The sequence below is a fragment of the Clarias gariepinus genome, chromosome 22 (assembly GCF_024256425.1).
Source record: "Clarias gariepinus isolate MV-2021 ecotype Netherlands chromosome 22, CGAR_prim_01v2, whole genome shotgun sequence".
In the NCBI taxonomy this organism is placed as follows: Eukaryota; Metazoa; Chordata; class Actinopteri; order Siluriformes; family Clariidae; genus Clarias; species Clarias gariepinus.
Genome location: NC_071121.1, coordinates 598306 through 619238, shown reverse-complemented (window position 1 = coordinate 619238; position 20933 = coordinate 598306). Strand labels below are relative to the sequence as shown.

The window sequence follows — 20933 nt, the reverse complement described above, 5'->3', positions numbered from 1 at the left end:
ACAATGCTCAGGTAGCCCGTGGCATTTAAACCATGCCCAATTGGCACTAAGAAAACATCCCCCACACCATTACACCACCATCACCATCCCGCACAGTGGTAACAAGGCATGATGGATCCATGTTCTCATTCTGTTTACGCCAAATTCTGACTCTACCATTTGAACGTCTCAACAGAAATCGAGACTCATCAGACCAGGCAACATTTTTCCAGTCTTCAACTGTCCAATTTTGGTGAGCTCGTGCAAGTTGTAGCCTCTTTTTCCTATTTGTAGTGGAGATGAGTGGTACCCGGTGGGGTCTTCTGCTGTTGTAGCCCATCCGCCTCAAGGTTGTGCGTATTGTGGCTTCACAAATGCTTTGCTGCAGTAACGAGTGGTTATTTCAGTCAAAGTTGCTCTTCTATCAGCTTGAATCAGTCGGCCCATTCTCCTCTGACCTCTAGCATCAACCAGGCGCATACTGGATGTTTTTCCCTTTTCACACCATTCTTTGTAAACCCTAGAAATGGTTGTGCGTGTAAATCCCAGTAACTGAGCAGATTGTGAAATACTCAGACCGGCCCGTCTGGCACCAACAACCATGCCACGCTCAAAATTGCTTAAATCACCTTTCTTTCCCATTCTGACATTCAGTTTGGAGTTCAGGAGATTGTCTTGACCAGGACCACACCCCTAAATGCATTAAAGCAACTGGCATGTGATTGGTTGATTAGATAATTGCATTAATGAGAAATTGCACAGGTGTTCCTAATAATCCTTTAAGTGAGTGTATATATTACTATATCTTATACAATAGGAAAATATTTAATCTCTATTATGTGGCCTCAATATTTTATCCTATTATAGATTCTGCATCTCTCAAGACTTAATATATTATCTTCTAGTCTAATTGTTTAAAGAACAGACTTACGCTAACACTTATTACTTCCTTCTCCACATCATTGGCAGGTCCAGTGTTATGGATGTGACATTTAGACTCGTGTCAGTGAACTAAATGCCTTAAAGCACAGACAGGTTTAAAGGGATAGTTCAGGATTTATCAAGTCTGTGGAGATGCTTCTAAATAGATTACCTCAGTCTCAGTCACTGTTTAATTGTCCTGCTCTGCACATCGATTGTGAAGTTTATCACCCGGAGCACAAGCACAATGTGTTCAACTTCCACAACCTTCGTCTTCGTCCTGAGCAAAAATACGCTCAGCTGTGACTCAGGTGTGTACCTACTGTACGCTCCCCAATTAAAACAACAAAAAAAACTATTTCTATAATAGCAGTGAACTAACTTGCATAACTTTGTTTAAGCTTAAAATCATGAAAATTCATAACTTTGTACAAGCCTGACGCAGCACAGAGCGCAACAGGAGAGCATTTCTGCTTCCATCAGACTCTATGGCTCTATCATCGCGTAAGTGTTCGACTCAAACTGGATTCACAATATTAAATTTTCTGCCACATTTAATGTAAATAATGTCCAACTTTTGGGTTATTCATGTGCAATAATTTACAGTGCAATAATCTTATGACTCTTATACTGTATTTTACTGGGGCTTTTATATTTTACTATTTATTATCACTATCAATGAAAATAATCTTATTCTAATCATTTACATCCTGAAAATATCTTTTATTTAATCAGTTGTACAGATGTGACATTAAACAGTAAAACCTCTATGACAGACTACAAGGTTTTCTACGAACTCTGTTAAAGACAAAGTTTTACACTCACACTATCAGAGAGACCCGAATAAACAGGAAGTGGAGGTTTGAAAAAGGCACTTTTGTAACAAATGATTTCAGATAAACCAGCGTTACGGATGTGATGTGTCTGAATCAGTCGCCTACACTCCTAAAGAGGTAAATTATTTTCTTATTACAGCATGTCCCCCAAGTGTATACCTCTGATACCATAGCAACTTACATACTGTAGTAAGTTTAATTGTAGTAAACAACAATTACTATTTTTAATGACATCATTTTTTTCATGTAAAGTTACAAGTTGTAGGTTTTGGAGATAAAGTCCGAGAGGCCAGATTGAGGTGGTTTGGACATGTTCAGAGGAGAGATGGTGAATATATCGGTAGAAGGATGCTGAGGTTGGAACTGCCAGGCAGGAGGTCTAGAGGAAGACCAAAGAGGAGATTTATGGATGTAGTGAGAGAGGACATGAAGTTAGTTGGTGTGAGAGAAGAGGATGCAGAGGATAGGGTTAGATGGAGGCAGATGATTCGCTGTGGCGACCCCTGAAAGGGAACAGCCCAAAGACAAAGAAGAACAAGACTGAAAAGAGTAAGGTTCTGTTGTCACTTAGATTATAGCAGCTATAAACACTCATTCCCTCACAAGTTTTCCCACAGTGCTGGATTCACAGGGAGATCTTAGCAGATCCTAAGCCGTGAAAGTGGCACTGGCCGGGCACGTTTATGGACACAGGTCTTCATCTCACAGCAGCATTCCAGCCTGGGAAATATATTGGTGTTCATCCAGTTAAAAAGAGTCAATGAAAAGTTCTCCCATTCCAGATATTAATCAGGTCCTGTTCGGTGGTATGCGATGCCTGACCCGGACTCTGTCCTGCCTGAGCCATCTGGATTTGGGAACATTGTGTTCGTTCCTCCAATGGGTTTTAAGTTCTCTCCATACCCTGGCTGTGAAGTCATGTTGTGGTCACCACGCAGCTTTGGGGACGCCTTGCTGGTGCACCACATGGCTTTCAGGTTGTAATGCAGCGCCTCTTGTTCCGACCAAGTTGCCGTGCCAATTTCCAGTGCCCATGCCAAGCTTTGACCCAGTACCAACCACCACCTCTGATCCAGTGCCTGTGCCAGTTTATGTTAAGCTCTGTCCCTGTGCTCAGGCCAAGCTCCGACCCCGAGCCAAACTGTCCCATGCCCCAGACCAATTCACTCTGCCACGGTCTGACCTCACATCCATGCCAAGCTCCCACCCGATCCTCGTGTTCAGTTCCTAATATCTCCATTAAGTCACAGTCTCGCCTTCGGTGAATCTTTTAGTTAACATTAGTATTAGCATTAGCATTAGCCTCAGTGATGGTTTCTAGCCAGTCTGCACTTGCATCCTGCCTCTCAGAGTTTAGGTTTAGGTTTAGTTTATTTATATAGCACATTTAAAACAGCCGCGAGACTGACCAAAGTGCTATACATCCACATCATAAAAAGGGTAAAAGTACACGATACACACAAAACTAATAAAACTAGTGGGCACAGTAGCGCCTAGTAAGCCATGGAAAACAAATAGGTTTTTAAAAGGGATTTAAAAATAGGTAAACTAGAAGCCATTCGGATATCAATTGGCAAGTCATTCCAAAGACGAGGCCCAATAACCGAAAAAGCACGGTCTGGAGTGGTCTGGAGTGTGGGATTAAGAGGAGGTTCTGGTCACAGGATCTCAAACTTCTCAGGGGGGTGTGGTGGTGCAGCAATTCAGATAAGTAAATGGGTGCTTGCTGGTGTAACGATTTAAAAACAATTAGTAAAATTTTTAAATGAATTCGGAATTGAACAGGCAGCCAATGAAGGGCTTTCAAAAGCCGAGTCACATGATCCCTTTTTTTCTTTTTAAAGAGAAATTTATCAGCTGCGTTCTGGACCAGTTGAAGATGGGCGATTTGAGATTTAGAAAGACCATAATAGAGAGAGTTACAATAGTTAAGGCGGGTTGTAATGAAAGCATGAATGGCTATCTCTAGAGTCTTATCAGTGAGAAAAGGTCTAATCTTTGCGAGCGTACGGAGCTGATAAAAGCTAGATCCAATCACGGTAGAGATTTGTTTCTTAAGTTTTAGTGAATCATCTAATAGGAAACCTAAATTCTGAACCTGAGAGGATCTAAAGGCTGATAGAGGACCCAGATCAAGATCAATGGCCTTCGTGTGTTCCGAAGGGCCAAAGACTATCACCTCGGTTTTTTTTTCATTAAGGGATAAAAAATTATGAGATAACCAAGATTTAACTTCATCTAAACAGGATAACAAAGTAGTCATGGCCAGGCCATCATTTTTCTTAAAAGGTAAGTAGATTTGCGTGTCGTCAGCGTAAAAGTGGAAAGATACCCCATGTTTCCTAAAAATGGAGGCCAGAGGTAGCATGTACAATGAGAATAGAGTGGGAGCCAACACAGAGCCTTGAGGAAAAATCTCCTATCTTAACCACATCTGTCGGATAAAGATGACTGAAACCACTTTAAAACTATGCCAGAGAGACCCACCCAAGACTCTAGTCTATGTAATAATATTGAGTGACTAATAGTGTTGAAAGCAGATGATAAATCTAAAAGAACAAGGACCACAGAATCCCCCGTATCAGTGGCTAAAAGGATGTCGTTTAATACTCAGAGTGAAAGCGTTCACATAAACCTGCACTACTGTCAGAGCTGCTGCTACAGAAAATTAAGCAACACTTTCTGACCAATCAGGACACAGAACAGCAGCGCAGTTGGATGATGGAGTTTATCAGCTTGTGTGCTCTCAGTGACTTTAAACAGGCTCTCAGAGGCTCAGATAAGAAGTTGCGTGTTGAGAAAGATTCTTTAAGATCGAATGTTTTGTTTGTCATGCTGTGTTAACGTCACACATTTATATTTTTCAGCTTTGCATTGATTATCTCAGATCCTTTTTTAGAATCGTCCTCGCGTTGTTATAAATCCTGCAGAAGTGTTTTGAAAGAAGCCGAGTTCTCATGCAGGAGACGAGAAAGGTTTTTCTTTTTAAGGAAAGAGGAAATTGCTGTGCTCATCTCTCGCTCTTCTCCTCCCTCCCTCTACTATGGACCCTGAGCGTTTCCATGGCGACCATTCCTGAATGCCGGGCACTGAATGGTGGAACAGTGTGCTTGATACGTTTTTTTTTTTTGATTACGGTACAGGGTGAAGGAGAAGAAGACTGGAAAAGGAAATTTGTAAAAGCTGCTCGCTCCATATGTCCTTTTGATACGGTTCCTGTTGGGACGCCAATTAGGAACCTGCGTGCTTTATGACGGAGACAGAAACCCGCCGCATCTGCTGCCACCTGCTGAGTGCAGGAATAAATAAACGACAAATTAATTAGATACAAAAAATGCAAAAAAAAAATAAAAAAAAGAATAGTAGATGTAAATTAATAATAATAAAATAAATCATAGAAGTAAACAAATGTATAGTACAAAAAAAATAGTGACCATAATGTATGGAACAGCTTTCATACATGTAAAATGCCTTAAATATGAAAAATAATTTATGTAAATTAATGTAAAAATGTGAGGACGAAAAAAATCCAGATAAGCAGTACAGAACTAGTAAACTAACAAACATGAAAATAGTTACATAAAAACATATCCGTTACACAGTATACACCTGTAATAAATGGAAAATAGTTGCTTTTTGTTATATATAATAAATAATGACAAATAATCATATATTATTTATGATTTAAAATAAAAATCATGTTGAGAGAAGTGTAATGTTATAAAAACCTCTGTGTTTAGATAATTATTGTAAACTAAAGGGACTTGTAACATCTCCAGGTGAAAAACATTCACACAGTTAAACTCTGTTTTAAACTCTGTATTTTTCCTGATATTCACTCGCATAAAGGTTCGTTTCTTCTTTCTGTGATAATTAATATTCAGCGCAGGCTCTGCAGCTCCGCTAGCTCCAATTAGCATTCGTTAGAGCTCAGTGTGAGCGAGGATCAGACACGCCTCTGTGTCCAAGTCCAAGTAAATCCCACCACCACCTTCATCATCATCATCATCATCATCATCAACATCTATAAGTCTATATGTATATAAGGGAAAAATATTTAAATTCAGGACATCAAAATACAAAAACGGGTCATGGTATGTAGATATGGGCGTGGTCTCCTTCAAACTAGCAACTTTAATTTTTTTTGCAATAATGATAACAAAAATACAGTTAATACACAGCGTTATATCCAGGACTACATTTTTGAACATGAGCTTGAGCTGTATTTTTCACTTCTCTAATCTCTCTCTCTCTCTCTCTGATTGGCACAGTGTGGCACATGTAACACAAGACCAGCCAATCAGACACTCAGAGACTGGGGCAAGTTGATTCTAATTGGCTGTGTCAGTTTATATGTCATACAGCCATGCACACACACACACACACACACTCTACGCTGTGTTCAGGCAGCGTTTCCTCACCTGTTCAGTCCTGAGTAAAGGTTTGTGTGTGGGTTTGTGCAGATCCTCTAGTGGAGAACACAGCATTCAAAAACACATCTAAAGCTACAGAGGGAGAGAGAGTGATAGAGTACAGTGTACACACCCATCAGCCAGAACATTACAAACTAAAACAGAAAGACCTCCATGCCGTCTGACGTTTGAGACAGATAGCAACCTATAAAAAACAACGTTTTAAAATAAAATTATTTTTTAAAAATTATTAAAATTATCTTTATATCATTTATAAAATTTATTTATGAGTGCTCTATGAGTCCAAATCATGCCAAAGTGTTTATGTTTGTGATGACACTCATGCTCCTTACTGATTGGCAGCTGGATATGAGGCTCCGCCAGCTCGTTGTCCAATAAACAGATAATTAAGATCATTGAGATCAAACCCCGCCCACCCTACAGTACACTCCCAGTCACACTCAGACGCACCATGTGCTCGGGCGTGGCTCAAAATGAAACGTTAAAAGTCTGTTGCTGAGTAAATGTTTATTTTTTATCCAATTAAATTACATGTACTTTAGACACATGGATGAGACGCATTAATTTACTGAAAGTGTATCAGCTCTGTGTCACAGGTGGCGCTGTTCACCAAAAATAGAGTTTAATGATAAACAGAGTCGAACCGCAGTGTGATCGTTTACTGCAGTCGTGTGTTTACTGGGTTCCCAGGATTCCACAGGAAAAATAACAAAATCAGAAGGTTTGGCCAATGCTACATCACTTCCTGTGTGTGTCTGTGTGTGTCTGTGTGTGTGTGCGTGTCATCCACACATGTCATCCAGCACACAGTGCTCCCAGGATTCACTCCGAATCTCCTGCAACTCCGACTGAGATCGAACACTGAGCAGTGACGTCTAACAACGTTCGTTTTTCTGGACAAAGAATCCAAATTTTATCCCAAATATATTCATATTACATTTCACTTAGACACACGCACACACACACACACACACACACACACACACACACACAGACACACACACACACACACACACACACACACCTACACACACACAGACAGACACACACACACAGACACACACAGACACACACACACACACACATAGACACAGACACACACACACACACACATACACACCTAGACACAAACACACACACACACACACACACACACACACACAGACACACACCTAGACACACACACACACCTAGACAGACAGACACACACACACACACACCTAGACACACACAGACACACACACAAAGACACACACACACCTAGACACACACACCTAGACACACACACACACACACACACACACACACCTAGACACACACACACACCTACACACACACACACACACACACCTAGACACACACACACACACCTAGACACACACACACACACACACCTAGACACACACACACACACACCTAGATACACACACACACACACACAGACACACACACAAAGACACACACACACACACACACACACACCTAGACACACATACACACACACACAGACACATATATTTGTCTATAATTAAAGATATGTTTTATAGGTAAATCACCGAGGGCTTGGGTTCCACTTGTGCCACTTGGGGCGGGGCTCTGGCCCCTCTGGGCGTGGCTCAGGTCCCTCTGGGCGTGGCTCAGGCCTCTCAGAGGCGTGGCTTTGGCCCCTCGGCTTGGCCTATAGGGGGCGCTGTGGTGTCTGACACCAGGATGTTGGCAGTGGATCCTTCGGGTGCTGGGGGCTGGGGGCGGGGCCTCTGCGGATTAGATTTGTTTGTCCGGTGCGCCCCATGGAACTCTGGGATTGGGATCTGAACAGTTTGGAGGCGGGGACTGAGGGTCTTGGGCTCTTTGCCTGCTGGGCCCCGTGTGCGGTGTGCTGGGTGTGCTGGGTGTGCTGGTGCCTTTCTATTGTGGTCACCGTTAGCTGTTTTTAGTGATTTGTGCTGCATTGGTGTTTTTCTGGGATCGGACCGGATCGGATCGGACCGGACCGGACGGGCGGGCCTTTGGTCCCCGTGGGGGTGGGTGAGCCTCGGGTGTCCCTGATCCTGGCACCGGTTTTCCCGGGGTGTAACTGATATCAGTGTGGTTCAGTTCATCTGGCAGTTACTTTATAAAAATTAATGAATGTGATGACGATAAATAAACTGCAGTCATGTGACGCATAACGTCTGATCACACAGCGTCTGACCTCATTCACGTCTGTAATCGTGTGTGTTCTGTCGAAACCCTACCTGCTGAGATGTGCCAAGCTGTTCTGTGCGGGAGATAATTTCCCCTGAAGAGTTTGGTACGAATCTTATTTTCACAGGTCTAAATATTTGCACACACACACACCGTCCAAACCACATGACGTGCAGTGTCACAGAACAGATCATGTACATTAATCAAGGCATAACTTTATTCAAAATGACTTAAAATACAAATCCACATATGAAGAGCCATCGCTCTGAAAACATTCCTGTAGTTTAATTGTAAATCTAATAAAGTTTATCTCCAGGACTAAACATCTCAATTTTTCTTTATTGCCTAATATTTGTATATTTTTAGCTAACATAGAAGAAGTTCTAGAAGAAACCTTTAATGTTTTTGTCACTCATCACACACATACACACACACACACACACCTCAGGTTTAAATGCACAGGAGGTTTATTTTGTCGTGGAAATTGGTGTCAGAAATGACACTAATGCACAGAAGCAGACGGTCTGCTGTAGTTACAACATGATCGGTTCTGCAGCCTAAAATCTCTGTTTATTATTAATTTCCACAAACTGCCAAACATTATCATGAGCAGCTCCAGTATCATTTATCCTAAATTAGTTCCTTCCTGACCTTCCTGACCTCTGCTGTTCCTCTGCTGTTCCTCTGCTCCCGTTCTGCTGGAATGTGGAGTGTGTGGTGTGTTTCACTGAGATTAGACCTCCACCTCCGCTTCACTTTCTCTAATCAGCGTTGCTTTATCAGAGAGGGAGCGAGTGTGTGATCCTGATGGACAGACGTCATGTGGACAGGATTCTGGGACATGGGCAGTGGGCGTGGCTCGTTTTTATCTGCTGCTATAAAGCCCACTGAGGTCATACACACATCCTGATCTCCACTGAGGCCCTGGAAGCCTGCCGCCTGTCTGCTGCACGTTCCTCAGCGCCATGAACGACATCTACAAAGCAGCGGTGAGTCTGTACACGTGAACACTGAGTTTATGCCTTTATTACAGCACGCGGAGTGTTTATTCACGTTATTAATGTTAATAATCACAATAGACTTCTGCACTTAATGCTAAAAGTCTGTGTTTATGAATTTTAATTTTCTCCATCAAATGAGAAACTTCAACAAAACTGAAAACCTTCTTAAAATGTTTCTCGAAATGTTACGTCTTTTGGAGAAATGTAAAGTGGTGTACAGCGTTCATAGAGACGACGGTGCAGTTACGAGGCAGTGAAAAATTATTTATAATAAATATAAGAATTACCTATTGTTTATTTTGAGTTACTTTCTTACTTCTTAATTATACAGACATGTAAAAATGTATCTATAAATAAAATGAATTACAATCATTATCGTCATTATCAATTTCATCTTCATGTCAAGTCAAGTCAAGTACGCTCTGTTTAATTAAAAATTAGGAAAGTAACTCAAAATAAAAAATAGGTAATAAAAGTAATAAACAGAGATAACTGAATAATTTAATTATTATAGAAAAAAAATAATAAAGTGAAGTATGAAATAAATCATTATTAAAAATTGTATCGAAAACTTCAAAGCTTTTGTGCTTACTGAGAGTAACCAGGAGAATTAGATCAATTGTTTAGAATAATAATAATAATAAAAATAATAATAATGTTATTGCAGTTGAGTTACGAGCTCTGACGTCACACTGTGTACTGAGCGCTCAGTAAAATATCTAGAAATTCAACTATCTAGAAATTTTAAAAAGTGAAAGTTTTTTTTTTACTTTTTTTGATTTTATGTTGTAACTTGTATCTTGTTGTAACTTAAGCTCATTGAAGTTACTGTATAAGGTTCTTCTCACGTGTCTAGGATTTCTTTTCTCCATAAATTGTATAATACATTTAATAGTGAATAATGAATAAATATGTGCATATATAATAAGTAAAGAAACATAAAAATGTACAAAAATGCAAAAACACTTTTTTTAAACAAATAAAAAAAATTTTCGTGAGGTTCTGAAGCTGCTACTTGTAATAAGTGTTAAGTTACCGGACGCGGTTCTTCACTCGATTAAGGGTTCAAACTTTGATGATGTGGAGATGAATACTGTAAGATTTATTAAACAGTAGTTTATTTTGCACACGTGCTGGAGTTGTGTTTAAATATATTCACACTTATCAGCTCTGATAAAAGCCTCTTAGCGCCGCGGGTCCTGCTCTGACTCACACCGACACGTCACACCGCGTTCCCGGCTAAATCTGGAAATCAGCCGAGCTTTTGATAAAAACTCTACAAATTCCTGCACTATCTGTGTGTGTGTGTGTTTTATTAATGAAGTGAATGTGTTTCTCGGTCTGTAGGTCATTAATATTTTTTTATCAGAAGATGTGATGTCAGCAGGTGGTCTGCTCCATTACAGCTTTACTGTTCTGTCAAAAAGCCGTGATGTATTTATGGATTTATTTTAAACATCTTTTAGGAAGTTTCAGAGCTTTTAATCTCAGGGACGTTTCTGTGTGAACGAGATTGAATGAAAATAAATAAAAGATTCCACTGATCCTGTTCACACGAGAAAGTTATGTTCCAATCAAACCCAATCGATCTCAGCGCGTCCTCGCACCGAGCCCGAGGTGGACAGGGTGCGACGTTTCTCAATATGTTTGACCCAATAAAGGAAGGAAAATCTCTAAATGTGATTCCATCATGTCTTACCATATGTGAGCTCTTAGTGTGTGTGTAGAGAGACGTTAGGAAAAATAAAGCTTTTAAGGGCATGTCCGAGACCACTGGTGTGTCGGGTGAGTGTATGAGGCTAATACAGTTAGCACACTTTGCTAATCTCGAGAATCTGAGAATAAAGTTGAGTGTGTAATGTTTAAATCACACACCTGAGCTTTACACAGGGTCAGGTGGTATTTTATTTGTGTTCAGCTCTTTATGTTTGTTTACATCTGAACTATAATAAAACACCTGCCAGGGCCACGCCCATCAGGGCCACGCCCTCTGGGACAGAGGGACATGTGATCACAGAGTAACAGATTATAAGACTTCTCTCTGAAACTAAATGTGAACACTGGTGTGTGTGTGTGTGTGTGTGTGTGTGTGTGTGTGTGTGTGTGTGATACCTGAAGATGTGATTTATTGTTTATTCTGATCGTTACAGGTTGAGCAGCTCACAGATGAGCAGAAAAATGGTGAGTAACCAGTAAAACCTATAAAGTTTTAATGTGGATTAACTGAAAGTGGATTAAAATTAATCCAGAAGCTTTAAACTTTAATCCGCTGTAAATCATCAGGACTGAATTTAAAGCCGTACTTTCTGCTCCCATGTTTGAGCATCTTTACTAAACTCTAATACAGTTTGCAAAATCTATCTGCAAAAAAACAAAACACATCAGTGCATAAGTATTTACTCCCCCTTCACTGTGAAGCCTGTAAAAGATCTCATCAGAGGTCATGTGATCTGTTGGAGTCGATCTGTGTGTAATGTAAGTGTGTGTGCTGGAGAACTTGCCTACACACACAGCAAAGAGCAAATTATTAAAATATCTCAAACCTTATATTTGAGAATCTAAACGTATAAACTTTACTTTTTACTCTGACTAAATCTAAATAAAAGTGTTTAATCCAGTTCACTATCAAGTGTTTAAGGTGTGTGTGGGGGGGGCTGATACTTATGTACCCCGGGGTAACTTTGCGCTGACCCCTTAGAGTTCCGCGCCGCCTTCGACATCTTCGTGCAGGACGCGGAGGACGGCTGCATCAGCACCAAGGAGCTGGGGAAAGTGATGAGGATGCTGGGACAAAACCCCACCCCCGAGGAGCTGCACGAGATGATCGACGAAGTGGACGAGGACGGTAAACACACACACACACACACACACACACACACATTGAGCTATACTGAGCCCTGATTGGACGCTGCAGTGAGAGGATCAGACCATAATATGAGAAGATTGAAATGATCAGACACTAATCATGTGATTGATGTGAAGCGTGCCGTTTTTGTCTGGACGAGAGAAAACACCACTGAGATTAGTTGAGTACTTTATACAGATCACTTTTAAATAAAGAGAAAGACGTAAAAACATAAAGTCTAACCAGCTCCACCACAGTGTGCCACGGTCTCCGCTAAGTTGCTCAAATGTTTAATGTTCAGACATTTTGCAAACAAAACAAAAAAACTAATGAAAAATTATCCTTACAGTATATTAGACATGAGCACCAAAGAAACCTCAATTAATCACAGGAGATACCCGATCTCAGCAGACTTTAAGTTTAAGTTTAAGATTAAGATTAAGTTTAACACATTCCGCTGGTCTCCCCTGACGGATCTCAGGAGTTCAGGACGCTCACAGAAACGTGACAGAGTCACAGGCTGCTGGACGTGTGGGAGGTCTTGCTGCAGGACTCGGACACTATTGTGTGAAATGATATCCAGCGTTATGAGCAACACAGCAACGTAGCATAATAAATATATACCTGTTACACTGAAGTACACACACATTACACTCGTCAAGACAAGACACATCTGCATACACATCTGTACACCTTTATCCTTCACACACTTCTCTCCTTTTTTTGACCTTGAGCATCACTAGATCACCTGTCATCTCCAACCCCATCAACTAACAATTGAGACTAAACCAGTTCACCTTGCTGGAGTGCAGACTGGTTTTAGATTATTTGAAACGGTTCAGAACTCCGCCCGCATTATCTCACCCATAACTAAATCCTGATCAGGGTTCGAGTGTACACTGTGTCTGATTAACTCTGTGTCTGTTGGCTCAGGCAGCGGGACGGTGGACTTTGAGGAGTTCCTGGTGATGATGGTGAGGTGTATGAAAGACGACAGTAAAGGGAAGTCCGAGGAGGAACTGGCTGAACTCTTCCGCATGTTCGACAGGTTCGCTCGACTCTACCACGTCGGGTTTAACACTGATCCAGCGTCTCATCTGAACAACCTGAACACTCAGAGTGCTGTGCGTGTGTGTGTGTGTGTGTGTGTGGCAGGAATGAAGATGGTTATATAGACCTGGAGGAGCTGAAGATGATGTTGGAGGAGACGGGAGAGACCATCACTGAGGACGACATCGACGAGCTGATGCATGACGGAGACAGAAATAACGACGGGAGAATCGACTATGATGGTGAGAGTGTGTGTGTGTGTGTGTGTGTGTGTGTGTTTCAGCTTCTATAATTCACACTCGGAACAGAGTTTGTATGAGCCACATGAACAACAGTCATAACACTTTGTCCAACAGTGCTGTAAGACGTCCACTATGACATCACAGTTTTAATTAGGGTTTAATTAGTAACACTCCTCGTTATTTTATACCCTGTTGTTTTTGATCATGTACTTCAGTCTAATCTTTCTTTCATTCTTTATTTATGTATCTATGTTTGTCCTCATGTAGCATTTTGTGCCTCAAAGAATTTATGCACTTTTAATATATTAGTATAATATAATATAAGATATTTTATGTTTGCAAAAAAGATAACGTAGACTTGGAAATTAAAATCTAAATTTTGGTGCTTTTCCATTCACATAATATTAACATAAAATATTCCATAAAGATAGTGAGCACGATGTGTAATAAAGATGTGTGTAGTCTGTTTGCATGTGTGTATTTATTATTTTTTTACATTTATCTATCTGTCTATTTTTATGCGTTTCAGAGTTTATGGACTTCATGAAAGGTGTGGAGTAGAGTGTGATGGTGCAGACAGGACGAGCCGAGCATCGGCGTCCAGCAGTGAGAATTTAACAGTCAATGTAACATCAGTGACGTAACGCTTATGATGAAACGTTCACATGTGTACATAAAATGGGCAAAACCTCTGTGTGTGTGTGTGTGTGTGTGTGTGTGTGTGTGTGTGTGAGAGAAAGAGAAGATCTTTAGGGTTTTTTAATTTGCGTGAGTGTGTAAATCTCACAGTCTCCCCTCAGGACGTTGGACACTCAGGAGTGTATATTCGCTGCTGAAACTCCAGATGTGTTCAGCTCATCAGCTCATTTCTCCTGGAGGCCGAAAGAACATAAAGAATAATAAACAGAATGTCTGGGAAATAAATCAGCTCATTTTATCACACTTTTACATTTTTGATCTCAAACAAGAGCTCAAATATGAAATAAAACACATTTACACTTTACACCACACTACATTGGCTCATTTGATGTTCCTGAGTAACACGACAAGCTGAGTTTAGAGTAACTGTTTCAGACGAGCTTGTAAGCAAAGAAAGCAAGTGAGCAGATAAAAGATCTGTCCGAGACATTATTAAACCCTGGAAGGACGGAGCTGAACCTCAACTCCACAGAAGGAATGTGATCAGGAACTCATCCTGAATCAGTGTGATGTGAGATCACTTTTGCACGGTGAAATAAATGTAAACTGAAAACTCTCCGAATTGATAAATTGCTGTGTTGGTATAAGAGGAAAAACACACATGGAGTCATGAAATATAATCAGCTTCAGGACGGTAACGAAAACTCTGCTTCATCTCACCACCGATGTTCATTTTTAAATTTCATACCGTGAATGCACAAAAAAAATAACCTGGTTCCTAATGTGTGTGTGTGTGTGTGTGTGTGTTTGGTTACACAACACATGGATTGAGTAGTTATTTATGGCCGACCCCCCCGAGCCTCGCGTTTGAAGGCTAATCTAATGACATCACCGATGTGGATACCCCCCCCCCCCCCCATTTAACTTAATGATGCACACACACACACACACACACGTCGCTGTGAAATCCAAGTCTAAACTCCACCTGAGAGGATTCCCGACGCCCCTCGGGGACGATAACGCCACGCTGCAGGTTTTATATCAAGTTATTCTGATTCTTTGTGCTTTGTGCTGCATTAAGCTGGATAAAAATAGAGCGCATCAGTCCTACAGCTCAGTGTCTCATCACCCACTCGGATTATCTGGGTCTCTAAGTTTACATTTTGGTCGACCACTGACTAAAATAAAGCAGAATATAACTTTATAAGTTTGTACCCCCCACATTTCTGGAAGGAGAAAAAGCAGAATGCGGCTCTATTTTAGAATTTAGATACAAAATAATACCAGTAAGTGTGGATGTGCTTGAAAATAAAAACAGAAGCCCTGACCCTGACCTCGGAATTACATAACAAATGAAATAAAATAAAACTTTGGTTATTTTGTTCTAAGGGTGTACAAACTTTTGCCCTTGAAGTCGTGAGACATGACACATTTTTCTTTCTTTTTTTTATGGAACCTTTTTTTTTCATAACACTCTTCTGTTTTCCAACTGACAATAAATGTTTGGCGTAGAGGAGGGCGGACCTTTTGTTAATTGGTGGTCATGTGACTTTTTGGAGGTGTGGTTTACTGACATGGAGCCGTGTCTTTGTCAGACCCTATGAGGTGTCGTATCATTTTATATCTCAGGGTGACGACCCGGCGACTCTCCATTACTACACCTCACTCATATACACGGAGGGAACACTACAGACACGCGGGTTAGCGGTTAACGTTGTCTATAAATAAAGTCTGAAAGAGGGGGGGTGAGGGGGAGGGGGTGAGGGAGAGGAAGAGTGAGGTTAAGGGGTGAGTTATGTAAGCTTGGCTGTGAGTCATTTCACTCTGAAGCCTCTTCCTCTTTTTCTTCAAACTGCCCTGAGTCAGAAGCCTGCATGTGACCTGCGTTAAATTAAAACATCCTTTACACTCAGATATGACCTTAACCAAACCTCTCTCTCTCTCTCACACACACACATGGATCAGGAGCCAGTCAACATTAAGAAACCAGCAAAACCATTAGACACTGGTCACCACAGGTGTGATGGACACAATCAGGGTAATTGCCACAATAACAGCTTGGAACACGGGTTTATATTCTGTGTTGTATGTGATACTATATATATATATATATATATATTTCATCATTGTTTATGCCTCAAAAGTAAAAAAAACGCTTATTCTTTACTTCTACTTTACTTATTCAAATAAAGTTAAAATAATCTAAATCAATATGAACATTTATTTACAGTAAAGCTTTACAAAAAAAAAAAAATAATTTGTAATTAGTAAAAAAATTGCAGTAGACCCTAAACCTAGTCTCTCATGAGATTTTCTCATGATATTGTCCTCAGAAAGAGCATTTAAAGACCATCTTCTTCCTGAATTTATTGGGATGATCAGATGATGAGACACGTTGGGGCCATCCATCACCTCTACTACCTCAACCTTAATACAGACTCAATAAGTCTAGTCTATATAAGACTCAATTTGACATGCAGTGGTGGCGTCAGTGCCTCGACCAATGTAGCTCCAACTTGACACTGAAGTTCCCACTTCCGATAGTGAGTCTTGGTGTCCCTACTGTCCCACAGATATTGGGGAAACTTTCAGTTACTCAGTCCCAGTCAGCCCTGCTTTAAGGTTGCAGGCAACGTCCCAAAAGGAGCTAACAGCGCTATCAGCATAACTGCAGCATGCATGCAGAGAGCGTCTGGGCAGGAAACACTTGACCTGAGGAAAGACTTCAGGAGCCTGAACACCAGGAAGGCAGCAGTAGGACCAGAAGGTATCTCAGGTCATGTCTGGTGTTCTCTGTGATATTCGCCCTCTCCCTGGAGCAGTCGGAGATCCTCACAGGCTCTAAAGAGTGTATTAATGTTCCTGTCCTGAAGAAACTCCAACCTGCCTGCCTTAGTGACCTTTAACCTGTAGATCTGAACTCAGGTGTGAAAGGCTGATCAGAGACTTCATCACCTCTTCATTACCTGACACACTGAACTCACTACACATACCATCCACAGTCGCTCAACTAATACCACCGTCACACACCTCCTGGCAGACACACACAGAACAGATGAGCAGACACACCTCACCGTCCCTCACCCTCAGCACTGGAGACCCCAGGGGTGTGTCCTAAACCCCCTGCTGCACTCACTGTACACTCATGACGGCGTGGCCACAACCAACTCCACCTCCAACATCATGTTTACTAATGACACTGTTAGACCCGTGAGGACCTTGAGGAGGAGGTTGCGATGGTGAACTTCAACACAAAGCAGGAGTGAAGCTACCAGCACCATGTGACCAACAGGAGCTCCAGTGAAGGGAGTCGACATTCCCTGGTACCTCAGTGATCACATCACACAGGACCTGTCATGCTCAAACCCATGGTGAAGAACGTCCTCAGTGTCTTTACCTCCTTAGACATCTGAAGGTCTTCACACTGTTCTCCAAGGAACTGAGGAAAAGGCAAAACTCCAATATTTTCCCCTATTTATTAATATTAACCATATTTTGGCAGTTTAACTTCAAATTCAAATTCAAATTTTATTTGTCACACACACAGTCATACACAGTACGATATGCAGTGAAATGTTTATACGACCGCCGGTGACCTTAAAAAGAAAATAAAAAACTATATATAAGGAATAAATATTAATAAAAAGAAATAAAATACAAAGGAAAATAAATGTAACTAGTAAAATAAACAAACTGTACAAATAAGGACATATCACAAAATATAGAATATTGGAATATGGGGGGGAAATATATATATATATATATATATATATATATATATATATATATATATATATATAAGTTTTAAAATGTTTTAAAGTGTCAAAGTGTCATGTGCAATGGCAGATAGCTATCAGCAGATCAGGCTGAAGGACACACACTTCACTCCGCTGCATTTTATTCTGATACTCATTCTGTTTCTCAGATTCTCATCTCAAATTCTCATATTCATATCTTTTATATTCCTTATACCGGTGTTTCCCAAAGTCTGAGAGTATACAGGTACTGCAAGTGGGCCAGAAGAGGTCATTAGTACAATATATATATATATATATATATATATATATATATATATTTTTTTTTTTATATATATATATATATATTTTATATATATTTAAATTTTTTTATTATTATTATTATAATAATAATAATATTTATTTAGCAATTTTGTTATTATGTTTAAAGTTAGCATAAAAATATAGTTACATGTTTACATAAAAAAAAATAACCAAAGCTAATGAAATAAAGGCCTGGAATTTATAGAGTGTGATTGATCTCAGTCTTGTGTGTTGATCAGAGATGTGATTAAATCTTCTGTGTTTCTCTCTTTACACACCGGACTTAGTTGCTTTGTAACTAAATGAGATTCAATGCAAAAATGGAAAAGAAAGCTTTAAAACCATTAAGCTCTTTACTTTTGATTCATTTCAATGTGTTGTTTGTGTGTTTTCTTTATTTTCTCTCTCATTGACTCAGGCCTCAGCGTTTCTCTTCCGCTCTGATCGTCACATCTTTAACCCAGTTAGTGTTTGGACTGAAACAGCCTGAAGCTCGAACAGATGGAAACTTCACCCTTCTGCTCATAACTGCACCAGTCACACTCACCACCCAGTAAACTGCACCAGTGGCTGCACAGAATGTCTGAGAAACAAATACATTTAATAACCAGCTCTGAGACTCTGACACACACACACACACACACACACACACACACACACATACACACACAAACAGCAGGAGGGGAATGGAAAAGAAAAAACTCAGGTCTGAATGAAGTTCTTTAACAAAGAGGTGAGGAATAGGATGCAGTTCAAAATCCAATAATAAGAACAGGAAACCATGACCATATAAGGAAAGTGGAACCCTGAAAGGCTCAGAAGGGCTCACATAGTCACGGAGAGCCAAAAGGGTCAAAGTCAGAGGTTTTGGTGTGATTTACTGCTCACTGATTGTGATGGCATTTTAGAACATAAACTGGGGTTTTTAAAAACATTTTCTTGTGATCTGTCCAGTTTAACCAGTCTGAGTCCAGTGTGTCCTGACTGCGAAGGTCCTGATATTGTAGTTCGTCCATCTCAAGGTTGTGCATTTTGGGATGATTTTCTGCTCACCACAGATGTACGGAGTTACTGTAGACTTCATGTCAGCTCCACCCATTCTACTCACGCTCCTCTCAACTCTCTCATCATCAAGATGTTTCCACTTTAATTGTGTTCTATTGTATTTAGATTAGATTAAAATGCTGGCTTGTGATTGGCTATTGATATTTCTATAATACTACATCAGTTAACGTGAATGTTTATTCCTTCCCAGCTCAGTTTGTTTCGTGTTTTTGTAAACAAAACCCTTTTGCACGTTACTCGTTCTATAAACTAATCTATGAAATGTTAAAAATTTCTTTCACCCCTTTTCTGAATGAGTGTCACGTCCACTGTATTCAGAGCCCAAACCACAGGGTTACTCTAGTGACCCTCACACACTCTTCTGATTGGCTGCTGGTTCCTTAGCAACCAGAGAGAGAGAGAGAGAGAGTATGTCCTTGTGCACTCACCTAAAGACTTCATCAAAACACAACGGTGGAAGAAGAACAGCAGTGTTTACAGTCAACTACAGAATTATTGGCACCCTCTTGACACTCTTAAACACACACAAACACACACACCACTAACTACTTTACTTTAAATAGTTGTTTGTTCCTTTGAAAATAAACTATATAAAAAAAACATAATTTCATTTAAAACATTGGATAACATAATTATTTTTAAAATACACCCAAATAACAACGCCTCAAAAATGATAATTGAAATAGTCATAAAAATTTCAAATTATAATTTGTTCAATATATATGTATTTTTAAATGTAAAGCTACATATATTGTAGTTCTCCTTGATAAAAAAAATATTATTTAATGTGTAATAGTTTTTTTTTTTTTTTTTTTGTACTGCTACAATACATTTTCCCACAAGCATCAAAAAAGTTGAACATTTTAAGATTTCGTTTTGCTTAAATGAAATATAATTTTTTTTACATTTTTACACATACATTTAAATAATAAAAACTAACCATCCTCAGAAATCTAGATAAGGCTAGATGTGAAATTGCAAAAAAGAAAACTAAACACAATTCCATCAAAGGTTTTTAGGTCATAAATTACATATATACTGTATATATCACCAGAGATCATCTAGTACATTATCACGATACATCGGTGCTGATTTGATTTGTATTGTGATTCTGTAAGTATCATCATTTTTAAAATAAATATTAAATTATTTTTTTTTAAATGCGTTACAATTCTAAAGAAACGTAGCAAATAATTCGCTCCTACCACACAGGACACTGTGCTGCGCAAATAGTTTAGAGCACTAAGGATTATGGAGGAACTGCAACAATTTGCCACCTTAAAGCAAACATTTAAACTTTATTTATTTATTGTAGTTTGTTGTTGTTGGTCTTCCGGCTGCTCCCGGCAAGGGGTCGCCACAGCGGAATACCCAGTCCGCACTAAAACTTGGCACAGGTTTTTACGCCGGATGCCCTTCTTGACGCAACCCTCCCATTTTAACCGGGCTTGGGACTGGCACTGCATCCAGTGGCTAGGGTTTGGGCACTGGCTGGGAATCGAACCCATGCCTTTCGCATGGTAGGCGAAACATCTACCACTGAGCCACCAGTGCCCTATTTATTTATTTTAGTTTATTTATTAAATAAATTACTCGGTTTTGGAGTCAGTGTGGAGCAAAACATGTATTGTATGAAACTGAATCAATTCTTTTCCGGTTCAATCATATATTTACACC

General features: G+C 40.0%; 1 protein-coding gene and 1 non-coding gene across 2 annotated transcripts; one reads left to right on the top strand and one right to left on the bottom strand.

Moving 5' to 3' along the window:
- The first annotated feature begins 9264 nt into the window (after positions 1–9264).
- tnnc1a (troponin C type 1a (slow)) lies at positions 9265–14186 on the top strand. The gene is made up of 6 exons (XM_053482987.1): positions 9265–9345; positions 11508–11538; positions 12056–12202; positions 13136–13250; positions 13358–13494; positions 14024–14186. Exons 1-6 carry the CDS (start codon positions 9322–9324, stop codon positions 14053–14055), a joined length of 486 nt encoding a protein of 161 aa, XP_053338962.1. The 5' UTR covers positions 9265–9321; the 3' UTR covers positions 14056–14186.
- Positions 14187–20739: 6553 nt separating this feature from the next.
- On the bottom strand, positions 20740–20810 carry trnag-acc (transfer RNA glycine (anticodon ACC)). Its single transcript has one exon. It is a non-coding gene; the product is annotated as a tRNA-Gly (tRNA).
- Positions 20811–20933: the final 123 nt, after the last annotated feature.